A 12,344-nucleotide genomic window follows, 5' to 3' on the forward strand; every position below is an offset into this window, starting at 1 on the left:
TGCCTGCTATTGCACTATCTAACATTGCTATTGCTGGTAGGAGCGTGATCCTAATCGTCAGTTTTAAACACATTTGATAGGCTAAATGGGTGCTATAGGCCTACTAAAATGAATGAAAGGGTGAAAAGTTATGCCTGAGCTGACGGTCTGCCTTTAGAATACTCTGTACTGTACTCTGTATGCTAAGACAAAATAAAGTGAAGTGACCAATTAAGACTTAATAAGTTTGGGTTTAAATATAGGTTTACTGGAGTGAGCTACTTCTTTTTAAAAATTGGCTAAATAGAAATAAAACTACATTGAACTGAATTCTAATTTTCGTACAATAAATCAAACTGAAAGCTATGCCAATAATGCCAATCTAGATATACATGTATGTGTGTCTCTCTGTGTGTGTGTGTGTGTGGGTGTGTGTGTGTGTGTGTAAAAGAGAGTGAGTGAGGGGGGGGGGGTCAAATCTAAAGTAACAAGAGTGAAAATAGTTTTGTTGTGCAAAATGTAAATGTTAATTTACATGACGTGGCCGCTTTAAACCAAGCTAGCTCAATGACAATTAATAATGCACACCTCTCTAGCTTTCCCCAAACCAAAGTCAACAGTGGTCTTAGCCAGCCTGCGAGGCCCCCTTCGGTCATTGAGGCCATGACGCCGAAAGGGTAGGCGTTAGGACCTGGGAGGACGACCATGCTACAGAAGCATTGCAGACAGAACGACTGGGAGGTGTAGTGGAAGAAAGGCAAGAGAAACGGAGTAAATGAAAACACTTTTTCCGAGATTATTGTGGGATTTATCTGCCATATAATAACTGAAACAGTCCTCAGCAATGTTCCGGAGTCACTTCTGAACCCTTGTCCAGGTAAAGTCTCGCATTTCTCCTCACACGTTGACTGTATGTCCGACTGTAAACTGAGAGGGAAGGTCCCATTGTATTAAATAGGATGCGGTTATTCTCACCAAATCTGCCCAGACTAGGCCCCAAATTCAGTCCAACATTTTCACTGAAATCGTCAAGGTATAGACTTTAACTACGGGTAAATCATCTTGGCATATTATTGCATGGGTTTCGGAACTTTCTAAATCTTGTGAACTTCACTTCCAAGGTACTTCAAAAACACGGGAAAGGCTATAAATGCCTTAAAGTGACTGCTGAGGTATGTAGTAGTCTGTCAAGCTTATCTTGAATCGCACGGCTTGTTTGCCGTAACGATTTATAGGCCACAGTTTTCCTCAGCTTAAACACATTTACACGGGCACTCTGGGTTAAAGCCATAGCTCATAAATCAACAAATCTCTTTTTTATGCTATTGGTTCCGTAGGCTACTTGAAAGACATTGGCTACTGTGCATCTGAAGCTAGAAAATAGTATTGTGTAGCATGGCGTTCTGCTTTTCAACACGAGTGCAAAGTCATTCATACATAAATGGTTAATAACAGTCATAGTAATAATAATAAAAATATCATTATTGTGTAATAACAATAATAGGCCTATACCCTACTTGTTGGCCCCGTTAATGATTTACAGCATGGTCCAAGCCCTCCAATGTGTCCATGGTCACAAAAGTGATGTGGAAGGAATAACATGTAGCCTAGTCCATTATACAAACGTAACATAACAGAGTTCTTGTTACTTTTTAACTGCTGTTAAATGTTACTATTCATCAATAGGCTTTACGATGAGGTAATAAGTGCCATGCTCCCGGTTTACGTAGGCCTACTGTAGCCTACAGTGAGATGGGCCTTTCCCCCCCTGGATGACGTGTAACCATTTACTGCCCCTGTTTCAGCTCACCTTGTCTGCATGGTGCCCTCAAGTGCAGTGAAGTAGCCTGGTTGTTTTTCATATGCCACGTTTTGTTCTTGCTTTGGTTTTTCTGTTGTTTTCATGTGATTGATTGTTTCTCTGTACCCTAACTTCGATTGTATGGCAGTGTTCGTGTTGAACAACAGGATGGTTTGGCCCTTTGCTGCAAGTATGGGATCCTTTCCTGAAAATATCGATTGTTTTGATGTTGAACAACAGGATGATCTGACCCGAGGCTACAAGTGGGGATCGTTTCCTGAAAATATTTTCTCGCTTGAATGAAAACGTCAAACGGCCAAGCCTTTGGTCAACCACCAACAGATGTGTCTGTGCTCGTTGTTGAATAATATTTGCGAAGCTCTCTTAGTACAGTAGGCTAGATAACAGTGGTCAACAGGCGTACAGTAGTCAACAGCAACCCAGCCTAGCTGCCTTTTTGCCTCTATATGTTTACATGTTTATCTGGTCAGAGTTTATTTTTTTCCTTCTCCTCATGGTCATGAGACCATGCTGGACCACTGTTTATGCAGAGAGATGGCATGTGACATGGGTTTGGTGGGGGAGGAGAGGGGAGGAGTGGAGGGGAGTGATGTAGTTACTGATCTACTCATCTTGTTCTGCTTGGAAGATGCTGAGGAAAAAAATGAATTCCCCCTCCTATTTCTTCACCTCCCCCCCTACTTCCCCTTGTGGCAAGTATGCAAAAGGACTTTTGAGCCCTCCTTCAAGACTCCCGCCCGCCTTGTTAATGCAGAAAGTGTCCCCAGTAGCGTGCAGAATCCCAGGAATGCTGTTTGAAAAATCTTCCCCAACACAGGCTGTCTCATTGTGCCTGCGTCACAGAGGTATGGCGTGAAAGCCACGGGGTCCAGAGACACTGTCCGCTAGTTGCCATGCTCTCACAATCATCCCCCAGACACACCATCAGCATCACTGTTGCCATGCATCACCTGACTCATACTGCTCCTCCTCAGCCTATGTTTAGCTGTCTGTGGTTGAACAACAACAACAACAACAACAAACAAAAATAACAACGTCCATTGTCTATTTACGTTATTCGATATACATTACTTCTGTTTTTTTTCTCTTTCACAACAAAGTGGATGGTGTCAATAGGATCACACTAAGTGAAGAGGATAAAAGCGAAGTGTTTGTTTGTGTGTGTATAAAGCACTTAGGGGAATGCGTAGGAAGGGCTTTGTACAGTGTGGTGTTTGGATGTGTGTGTGTCCATGTGTGAGGAAGAGACTCTTGTGTCTGGTCTACTCAGTTTCTCTCCCAAAGTGGCCATGGCTTGGAGAAACAGGAAGCCGCTAAGACCCCTTAGCACGTCTGAAAGTCCCTCTTGCCAATCAGTGCAGCCCAGCTGCTTGACAGACAGGAAGCGAGACCAAATGCAGAAAGAGGAAACCGAGTAGGCGGGTGGTTCTTGTTCCGCACTCGCCCTTTTGAGTCTTTCTGAATGAGATGTCTCTCGCCCACAAGTGGATTTATAGTAACCTAAGGGAAGGCCTGCAGTCTTTCCTAAGCCAGTGCGTCAGAGAGCTGGCATTCACCAGTGGCTCAGGCAGGCCATTGTCATTGTAATTTGAGGGATTAGATATGTGTACATCTGCATGCAGAGGGAGAGGCTGTGTTTATGTTTGATTATGTTAATGGCTCTGCTCTTTCCACTCATTCACACAGAAGTCACATTCTCTCCAGTCTGTGTGAGTCTGCATGAATAGGGACACAAACCCAGGTGTGTGCTCGTGTGTATGTGTGTACACACGTGTGTGTGTGGGTGGGTGTGTAACCCTAGCAATATGTTTTCTGCTTTGACTAACCACATGTCGGTGGATGGCGTTTGTCTAGTGCTGTCTGAGGGGGTATAAGACCCCCGTTTCTTGGCGTTGCTCAGCAGGAGCCTCGGCAGATGATGATGATGGTGATGGTGAAGATTTATCACAGTGCCACTTTGCTCGGCCTGTGATACTCACCATGCCACTCTGCTCCACGTGACCATGACTGTAATCAAGACCGTGACAGTGATAGTACCGGGATACCGGGTATTTGTGATCGTGATCGTGTCCGCGTCCGAGCCCGCGAGTGAGGTCTGGCTGCAGAGAGAGTTCGGAGTGGTGCGTCATGTTCACAGCAAAAGCAGTGGATACGCAGAGGGTTGCGGCTGCGGGAAGAGAGGAAACTGAGAAGAAGGGAGGAGGAGGAGAAAAGAGAGGGAACCAGAAGAGGAGAGGAAAGAGATGAGAGGAGAAGAAAAGAGAGGGAACCAGAAGAGGAGAGGATAGAGATGAGAGGAGGAGAAAAGAGAGGGAACCAGAAGAGGAGAGGATAGAGATGAGAGGAGGAGAAAAGAGAGGGAACCAGAAGTGGAGAGGAGAGAGATGAGAGGAGGAGAAAAGAGAGGGAACCAGAAGTGGAGAGGAGAGAGATGAGAGGAGAAGAGTGTGGGCTGATGTGGCTGCCGCTCAGGCTACTCTCACTGGCTCAGTGTCTCCCTTTCCGTCTGTCTGTGTGAATGCCGTCTCTCTTCCTCCCCCCGCTGTTCCCTCTCTTCTCTCTGTCCTTGTTTTTGTCGTCCTCCCACTCACTGTCTGTCTGTTCCTCTTGGTGTCATCTCTGTCCCTCTATTTGTCTGCTTTTCTGTTTCCCCGAAATTGCTCTCTCTGTTTGTCTCTTGCTGGGTTTCTCTTGTCTCCTTCTTTCTGTCTGAATCTCTCTCTCTCTCTGTTTCTGTTGCTCCAGCTCCCTTTCTTCCTTTCCCTCTCTGTCTGTCTGTCAATTCCATTCAGTTCAGTTCAGTTCAGTTCAATTCAGTATGCTTTATTAGCATGGCCATTCAAAAAAACCCCATCAAAACATAAAAATAACATTGAAACTGTCTCTGTCCATCTCCCTCTCTGTCCCTCCCCCTCTCTCTGTTGCTGTTTGTGCATGTGGTCCCCCTGTCGCATGACACTGATTTGCATTGAGTGCTTTAAGTCGTCCAGCCAGGCCAGAACGATGAATGACTGAGAGGCCGGCCTGTCCGAGCAGGTGGGCGTAGCCCTCGAGTCCCAGCTCTCACTCTCTCACCGCCCATGTGACCTACACTAGGGCTATTGGGTTCATTCAGTTGCTGCTGGCAGCTGGCCAACTTTTTTTTCCGCTTTCCCTTCTTCTTCTTCTTCTTCTTCTTCTTCTTTTATCCCCTTTTACACCCAGTCCTGCTTGTGTCGAGGTTCTGCCACCTCTCTTAACACCAATACTGTGTTGTAGCTCCCACAGTCTCAGCCAGTGGGTGTGTTTGTGTATGTTTGTGTGAGAGAGAGATAGATAGAGAGAAAGAGAGAGAGAGAGAAGCTGTGCACTTGGACGAATGCTTTTCTTGCATGTGAGTGAGTGTGTGTGTGAGCAACAAAGTATGTGGTTTTGTGTACTTTAGTATAAGGAATTGAGAGAGAGAGAGAGAGAGAGAGAGGCTATGCTTGAGAGTGCTTGATCTCCAGTGCGTTGTCAGCTCCAGGCAGTCAGTACAGATAGCTGTAAATGTTATGTCTGTGTAAAGCACACACACATGTGTGTGTAGCCACGTCTGACAGGGTGCTGATAGTTGAGGGAAGGAGACTGTAGGGTAGGGTGGTGCTTATATGGGGTAAAAAAAAATTTTGGGGAAATGTTCAACTCTCACCCCCTAAATGTGTTAGGATATCAATAAAAACACACTGTGCAAAATTTTGACTTGCAATATCTAGAGGTAGCTCAAGGCCTTTGAATATTTCCGGAATCGCTCATTTTTGCAGACATTGTACCATTTTAGAACGCACAACAAAATAAAATGCAATATTATTTGTTGGTCAGACTATAATAAGGAGAATAGCAATAATAAACAATGTCAATTAAATCAATAGCCTAATGAAATAAACAATGAAAATGAGGGGGAATCATTGAATCATTGAATTAAAATAACAAGGAGCAGATCCAGTCAGTGTCCAAGGCCAAAGGCCAAAGTGAGAGAGATTTAAATTGTATCATCATATTGTCCTCTTTCTCTTTGGGCCAGGAGAAAGTCTCCATCTTCTGGATTCTTGAGAAGAATGAGTGCATCTTGATGTGCAATATCAAACAGGTCTCCTAACTGATCTATGAAGGCCTCTACATTGGACTGCTGAGTCTCAGAAGTTCTGTTGGCATTTTTCTTCAGCTTCTGCCACTTGTCGTGAAGTGTTTCCAGTTGTTTTATGGCATGTTGGGGACGAATGGGAATCCTAGCCTTGTCCTAGAATACCAAGACTTCTTTGATCACCGCAAGTTTTTTTTCAATGCTTGATGGTGATATTACAACAAACATAAAACCTGCTTCTTGAAGGGTAACTTTGTTCCAGTTATTTCAGTCTCTTCTGATCCAAGTAACCATATAGCGGATTTGCTTCGTGTTGCTTCAGCCATTGTCTCAGTGTATATTGTCTATTGTGCTTCATTCACATTGATGCCTTGAAAGACATGTCACAACGAAAACAGGAGTTGCTATGAATTGCTCACAACAGCATATTATTGGGAAATACCGGAATCAGCAGATGAGATCAGCAAATACGCATTGCAAATTTGCATGGACAATATGGAATTCCCATTTTAATGTGGTCACCAATAATCAATACACATTGACTGCATGGCCAAATAAGTCCATTGCTGCCATAAGCATATATTATTAAACAATTATACATCCTAGCACAATGTATCACATAATACGCAAATAATCCTGAATATGCACACTGCACAGTATGTGTTAAACTTCAAATGTCTTGAGCAACCTCTAAATATTGATTAATATTGATAAAATTTTGCCCAATTATTTTTTTATTTATTTATTCAAACATATGTGTGGGGTGAGAGCATGAACTTTCAAAAGTTGAAAAATAAGGACCACCCTACTGTAGGGGTTGCGTTTGAGTCGGCTTTGGCTGTGGCCACGCCACGGTCACTGTGGGGCTGCCTCTCCTCTCCTCTCCTCCTCTCTCCTCTCCTCTCCTCTCCTCCCCTCCCCTCTCCTCTCTTCTCCTCTCCTCCATCTTCTCCATCCTCTCCCTCCCTCTTCCTCGACCCCTACTCCTGCCTCTCCTCTCTGTCTCTCTGTCCCTCAGCTTCGTCCTCTTCTTCTCTTCTTCTTCAGGCTTCTCCCATCCTCTCCTCTCCTCTCCTCTCCTCTTCCCTCATCTCCTCTCCTTTCCTCTTCTCTCCCCTCCTCTCCTCTCCTCTCCTCTCATCTCCTCTCTTCTCCTCTCCTCTCCTCTCTTCTCCTCTCCTCTCATCTCCTCTCTTCTCCTCTCCTCTCCTCTCCTCCTCTCCTCTCTCTCCCTCGGCCCTTACCTCTCCCTCTCTCTTTGCCTAGTAGCCTTTAGCACTGGCAGGAGGATGTTGGCATTTACACATGGAGGGGCAGAATTTCTGATGGCCCCCTCATCTCTCTCTCCATCTCTCTCACTCTCCCCCTCTTCCTGTCTCCCTCTCCATCTCTATCTCTCTGTCACTCTCTTCCCCTTCTTTCTCTCTCCCTCTCCATCTTTAGCTCTCTGCAACCGCCTCTCTTTCTTTCTTTCTTTCTTTCTTTCTTTCTCTCTCTCCCTCACTTAGGATGTGCAACACCACTGGCTCATCTCAGTTCTTTAAAAGGACACCCACCCAACTGACAGGCTGGTTGCTTACAACCAGTGACCACGCCCAGCTGTTTTTCCTTCCTCTTTCAGGTGGTGGTGTTGTTCTTAACTAGGTTACGTCATGAAGTTCACGTTCCTCTCAATCCTTGTCCCTGTTTTAATGCAGACATCAAAGTTCTCCCTAAATTCAGTTCAGTACGTATTATTGGCATGACCATCTAAAAGGAAACAGTGTTGTCAAAACAAAGAACATACAGAAATATAGTAAACATCAAAACAAAACACAAAATCAAAATATGTGTGCGGTATGCACACGCATGCACACATACACACACAATTAAATTTGCCACACAGACATTTAAATGAACCATGGTGTGTGTGTACACATGTACAATACAAATACATTTAAATGACCAGGAGAGATGGTAAGCAGACAGCAGACAGAGGTGAGGACAGTGTTGTTGCTCTCTCTTTCTCTCTCTCTCTTTCCCTCTCTCTCTCTCACTCTCTCTCTCTCACTCTCATTCTTTTCCTCACTGTGTTCAAAGCAATGTCATGATATCAATAACTCCCGGCAGTCTTTAACTGTCCTAGCCATTACACAAGAAGCATTCCCTGTTCTATACTTTAAGTAGATCACTTGAGGCTGGTCATGGCACCATGAAGCCTTGAGTAGAGCTGGTCTTAGGGCAGTCTCTGGCCACCAATGAATGAACAAATTGCTTCCTGCGAGGGGGCCGGTGGTTGGTAGAGTGGGCCTTTGTTTACACATGTTCCAGGCCGCTCGATCCCCCGCGGAATTAACTCAGGAAGAGGAGTCCTTCCTGGAAGCTGTTTCGCTCGGGTAGTTTCCAGCCCCAGGTTCGGAACACACCCACCCCCCAAAACCTGGAATACCTGCACTGTTAGAAATTGTGTGTGTGTGTGTGTGTGTGTGTGTGTGTGTGTGTGTGTGTGTGTGTGTGTGTGTGTGTGTGTTAGGGAGGGTGGGTTGAAAAGAGTGGAAGAATGTGGGAGTGTTGAAGGCTGCTCTCTGTAGAATACAGAAAAATGGAAAAAAAGAGGGAAATGTTATGAATACAGCTCTTACCATCAGTAAGAGTTTTTGCTGTTGCCTCTTTAGCCTGTTGGTGCTTGACTGGTCTTCTGCCACTCTTCTGTAGTGTGTGTCTGAAGTAAGGCAGGTTTGAAGTGCAGCTGCTCGCTGCCGGCTTCCCCGGGCTAGGCCAGAGCTGACGCTGCATCAGAGCTGTCGTTTCCTGTCTATGACCTCATGCGCCGGGTTTGGTAGGCGCCGGGAACGGAACGCTGCTTTCCTTAAAGTCCTGTAACACAGTCTGCTCTGTTTAAGTCCTGAAAATGTACAGAAATGCATTTAAAGTATGTACAATATATTCTATATGCTTATTTATTCTATAATGCACTATAATATTGACTTTTATACTAAGCTATATGCAAGTCCCCTGAATGTCTTCATGAAAAACCACAGAGACTCTGAGGTTGAAGCAGCTTAGAGGCCCACTCCTGTCTCCGTCCTTTCTCAGTTGGAGAGGGCAGCTGTGGCCATGGCAGGACGACATGCTGGCTTTAGTCGCATTTTGACCTGTGGCAGCAACTGCAGTGCTGGCCCAGCCCTGGGATTTAGCCTAGCTAGCGCTCAAAGCCAGCATGGTAATTGAGTAGATTTTTTCCACTGGGTAAAAATAGCATGCTCCACTATTTTGACTGAGCATGAACCTGCGGCGTGTAATGATTTGCCCCGTAAATACAATGATTTGGGAGGAGGAGAAGGGAAGTGGAGGAGTGTGTGTGTGGGGGGGGGGGGGGGGGGGGGGGTTGCAGGCTGTGCGGTGTCACTAAAAGGCACCTTTCTGTCCGGTTTAATGGCCGATGTATTAACCCCTCAGGGCGCCCGCCTTTTCATGTGTGACTCATTCACAGCCCGTCGATGGGATAGACGGAGGACTTCCTGTCTCTCTCTCTCTCAGCCTGGGCCAGCAGGGTGAACTAGGATCCTCAGAGGCACGTGGTTCACATGCAGCTTCAAAGGGCCTCTGCTCTCCACTCTTTTCTTTGACAAAAATGTCCCTATGGGTGTGGTTGCCTTAGTACTGATGCTGCATTGTTCTGCCTGTGATGTTGGCATCATGAGTGAGTGCATCTCATCATATGTACAACATCTGGTTCACAGACATTCTTTTATATTATAAACCCCACTCCCATAAAGAAAATGCAGCAATTGCAGACTGGATTATTTAGTATACGTGGTCTCTGTGATTGACTTTGACGTGAGATTGGCTTGTAACAGAGCCACATCAGGCTGATCAGGAAATAATAAGCCAATAGGTAATCCTGGCCGGGTATCCGCACATCCGCCGGCCGGCTGAACTCAATGATCCTCCGTCTGGCACGTAATCATTTATTTATCTATTTTTCTCTGTGCCTTTTTTCCACTGTGTGTTGTTCGCCCCAGTGGAAATAGAGGAGCGGCATCCGTCTCTCTCTCTCTCTCTCTCTCTCTCTCTCTCTCTCTCTTTCTTTCTGTCCGCTGGTCAGTTGAGAGTTGTTTACGCGCTAGATTAATGTTTGAGTGTCCGTAGGGCTAATCTTTAGTCTCCTCCTGCACTCCCATAGGTCACCTGCGAGAGAAGAAGACTGCCCAGTTGGCCCCTGGCCACTCTCGGAAGCACACTCTCTCGGGGGGCACCGGGGCAGCAGCAGCCGCAGCAGCCGCAGTAGCCGTTCTCTGTCTGGCACCCCTGGGTCCACTGCCTGTCTGCCTGGCCGCCACGCAGCGCCATCATGTCGGACGGCGTGGTGATCGTCAAGGAGGGATGGCTGCACAAAAGAGGTGAGCCAAGTGATTTTGAAAAATGCTCCTCTACACACACACACACACACACACACACTCACACGCACACACACACACACACACACACACACACACACGCACACAGAAATTCTCAGCGTGCTGGTGTTTTTCTTCATTTCTCTGTGGGATAGTTTTACACAGTGCTAGGCAAAGTACAACCCTGGAGCAAGGAGAGATCATTCAAGCAATATTTGTGCTCTTTTATGCTTCCTTAGTCGCACCCAGACTCATAATGCCATCAGCTGCATTACTTTGGGCTATGTTCTAGAATGAAGCATGTTTCCACCCATGTTACCATTCTGGAGCCCTAGATAGCAGCTAAGTTAATTAGTTAGTTTTAGGTCACATGCTCATGTTTAACAGCCACATATACTGTACCTTTATTTCACAATACAGGGCGCCATGTATGGTACCCATTGGAGAATTTGACTTGTGATCATGTGATTAAACAGCGCTCCTCCGCGTCCACATCCATGGCTGAAGTGTCCTTTAGCAAGCCACCTAACCCCCAGCTGGTGGCTGGGCAGCACAGCAATGACTGCCCACTGCTCCGGGCATGTGTATTTGCTGGTGTGTACACACCCTGGTGTGTGTGTGCTCCTGGTGTTCTCACTGCCCCAAGTGAATGTGTGTGTGAGTTCACTAATACAGAGAATAAATTCCTGTGTTTTTGTGTGTGTGTGTGTGGTCACTGATTGACGATTTACATTATTTAAATTTACAGTATCATATCAAAGTAAATCCGAAGTGTGTAGCATTGTGGGAATGTTGCTGGAATGTTAGGGCATATTTTTGTGAGTGTTTACTTCGGATGGCTGTATGTTGAAGAAGCTTTGGATGGAGAATGGCGCATCATTCTTCGCAAGATCTGTTTGACATTTTCTGAATTTTTTGGCACACAAAATGTGTACACAAGTATTTTAAGTAAGCTTCTCTGTTACTGCTCTTTTCCCCCTTGTTTTTGTTGTTTGGGTTGGCTTGGTATTTTTTTTGTTTCAAACAGACTGTTGACCTTAAAAACTGTGACCAAAAACCTCAGCAATTTTTTGCCACTGAATTTTTTTGTAATACTCTTTGAGAATTTGACAATATTGTATCCAGTTGCCTCTTGTTTGAAAACACACTCAAACAAGCACGCACGCACGCAAACACACACACACACACATACACATACACACGCACAACCCCCAAACCCCCCCCCCACCCACCCAACACACACACCAAATATACTGACACACACACACACACACACTCAACAAAACACAGTGTCGTCCAAAGCCCTTTCTCTGCATTCTTGAGCGCTTAGATTTCAGATAACACCGAAGGCTTAGTGGCCTGTGCTGGGCTGCTGTGACATTCTTGGAATAGTTGATGTGGTGGTGCAGCCTCCGAGCCTGGCTACAACTACCCCTGACCAGCACACCACACCACACCCCACAGCCCAGCCCAGCCCTGCAGCCCTGGCTACAACAACCTCCACTAGCACCACAACCCACAGCCTAGAACCCCCAGAGCCTAGCTAACTACCCCCACTAACATCCTCCCCCAACCCCAGCACAAGACTGCACGGAACAGGAGAGCAAGGCAGGCAGAGCTACATCCCACCAAACAACATCACATCACAGCACAGCACAGCACATCATGTATAGAGATGTTAGGTTTGCTTAACATAATGATTGATGGCAAAGTTGCAGCGGTTCGGCTTAAATTCCCTGATACTTGAAAACAAAGAGGATGTATGTTGCTGTTGGCGAACAGTGTGACACGAGTTAAGCTTTTTTTTAAGTTGGCAAATGTTTGAACTAGCCCACTAGCTCCGCTGGTTGGAAAACACATGGGACTCATGAGTTGTAGTACTGTCCTATTGCGTGCAGGGGGAATTTGAAAGACAACTGATCGATTATCCCTCCCCTTGGACTGAGCGCTGCCAACGGTGAGTCCCCAGACCCTACATTTTAATGTGGATCTGGCTCGTCAGGCTAGCAAAGCACATCACAGCACAGCTCAGCACAGCACAGCACAGCACAGCACAGCACAG

General features: G+C 45.9%; 1 protein-coding gene across 1 annotated transcript in view; it reads left to right on the forward strand.

Annotated features, from left to right (window-relative positions):
- The first annotated feature begins 686 nt into the window (after nucleotides 1-686).
- Nucleotides 687-12,344, forward strand: part of akt1 (v-akt murine thymoma viral oncogene homolog 1) — a 58,517-nt gene continuing 46,859 nt past the window's right edge. The window contains 2 exon segments of the mRNA XM_042071225.1: nucleotides 687-856; nucleotides 10,069-10,285. Of these exon segments, the coding sequence (XP_041927159.1) occupies nucleotides 10,237-10,285 (49 nt within the window). The 5' untranslated portion in view covers nucleotides 687-856; nucleotides 10,069-10,236.

The sequence above is a fragment of the Alosa sapidissima genome, chromosome 19 (genome assembly GCF_018492685.1).
Source record: "Alosa sapidissima isolate fAloSap1 chromosome 19, fAloSap1.pri, whole genome shotgun sequence".
Taxonomy (NCBI): Eukaryota; Metazoa; Chordata; class Actinopteri; order Clupeiformes; family Clupeidae; genus Alosa; species Alosa sapidissima.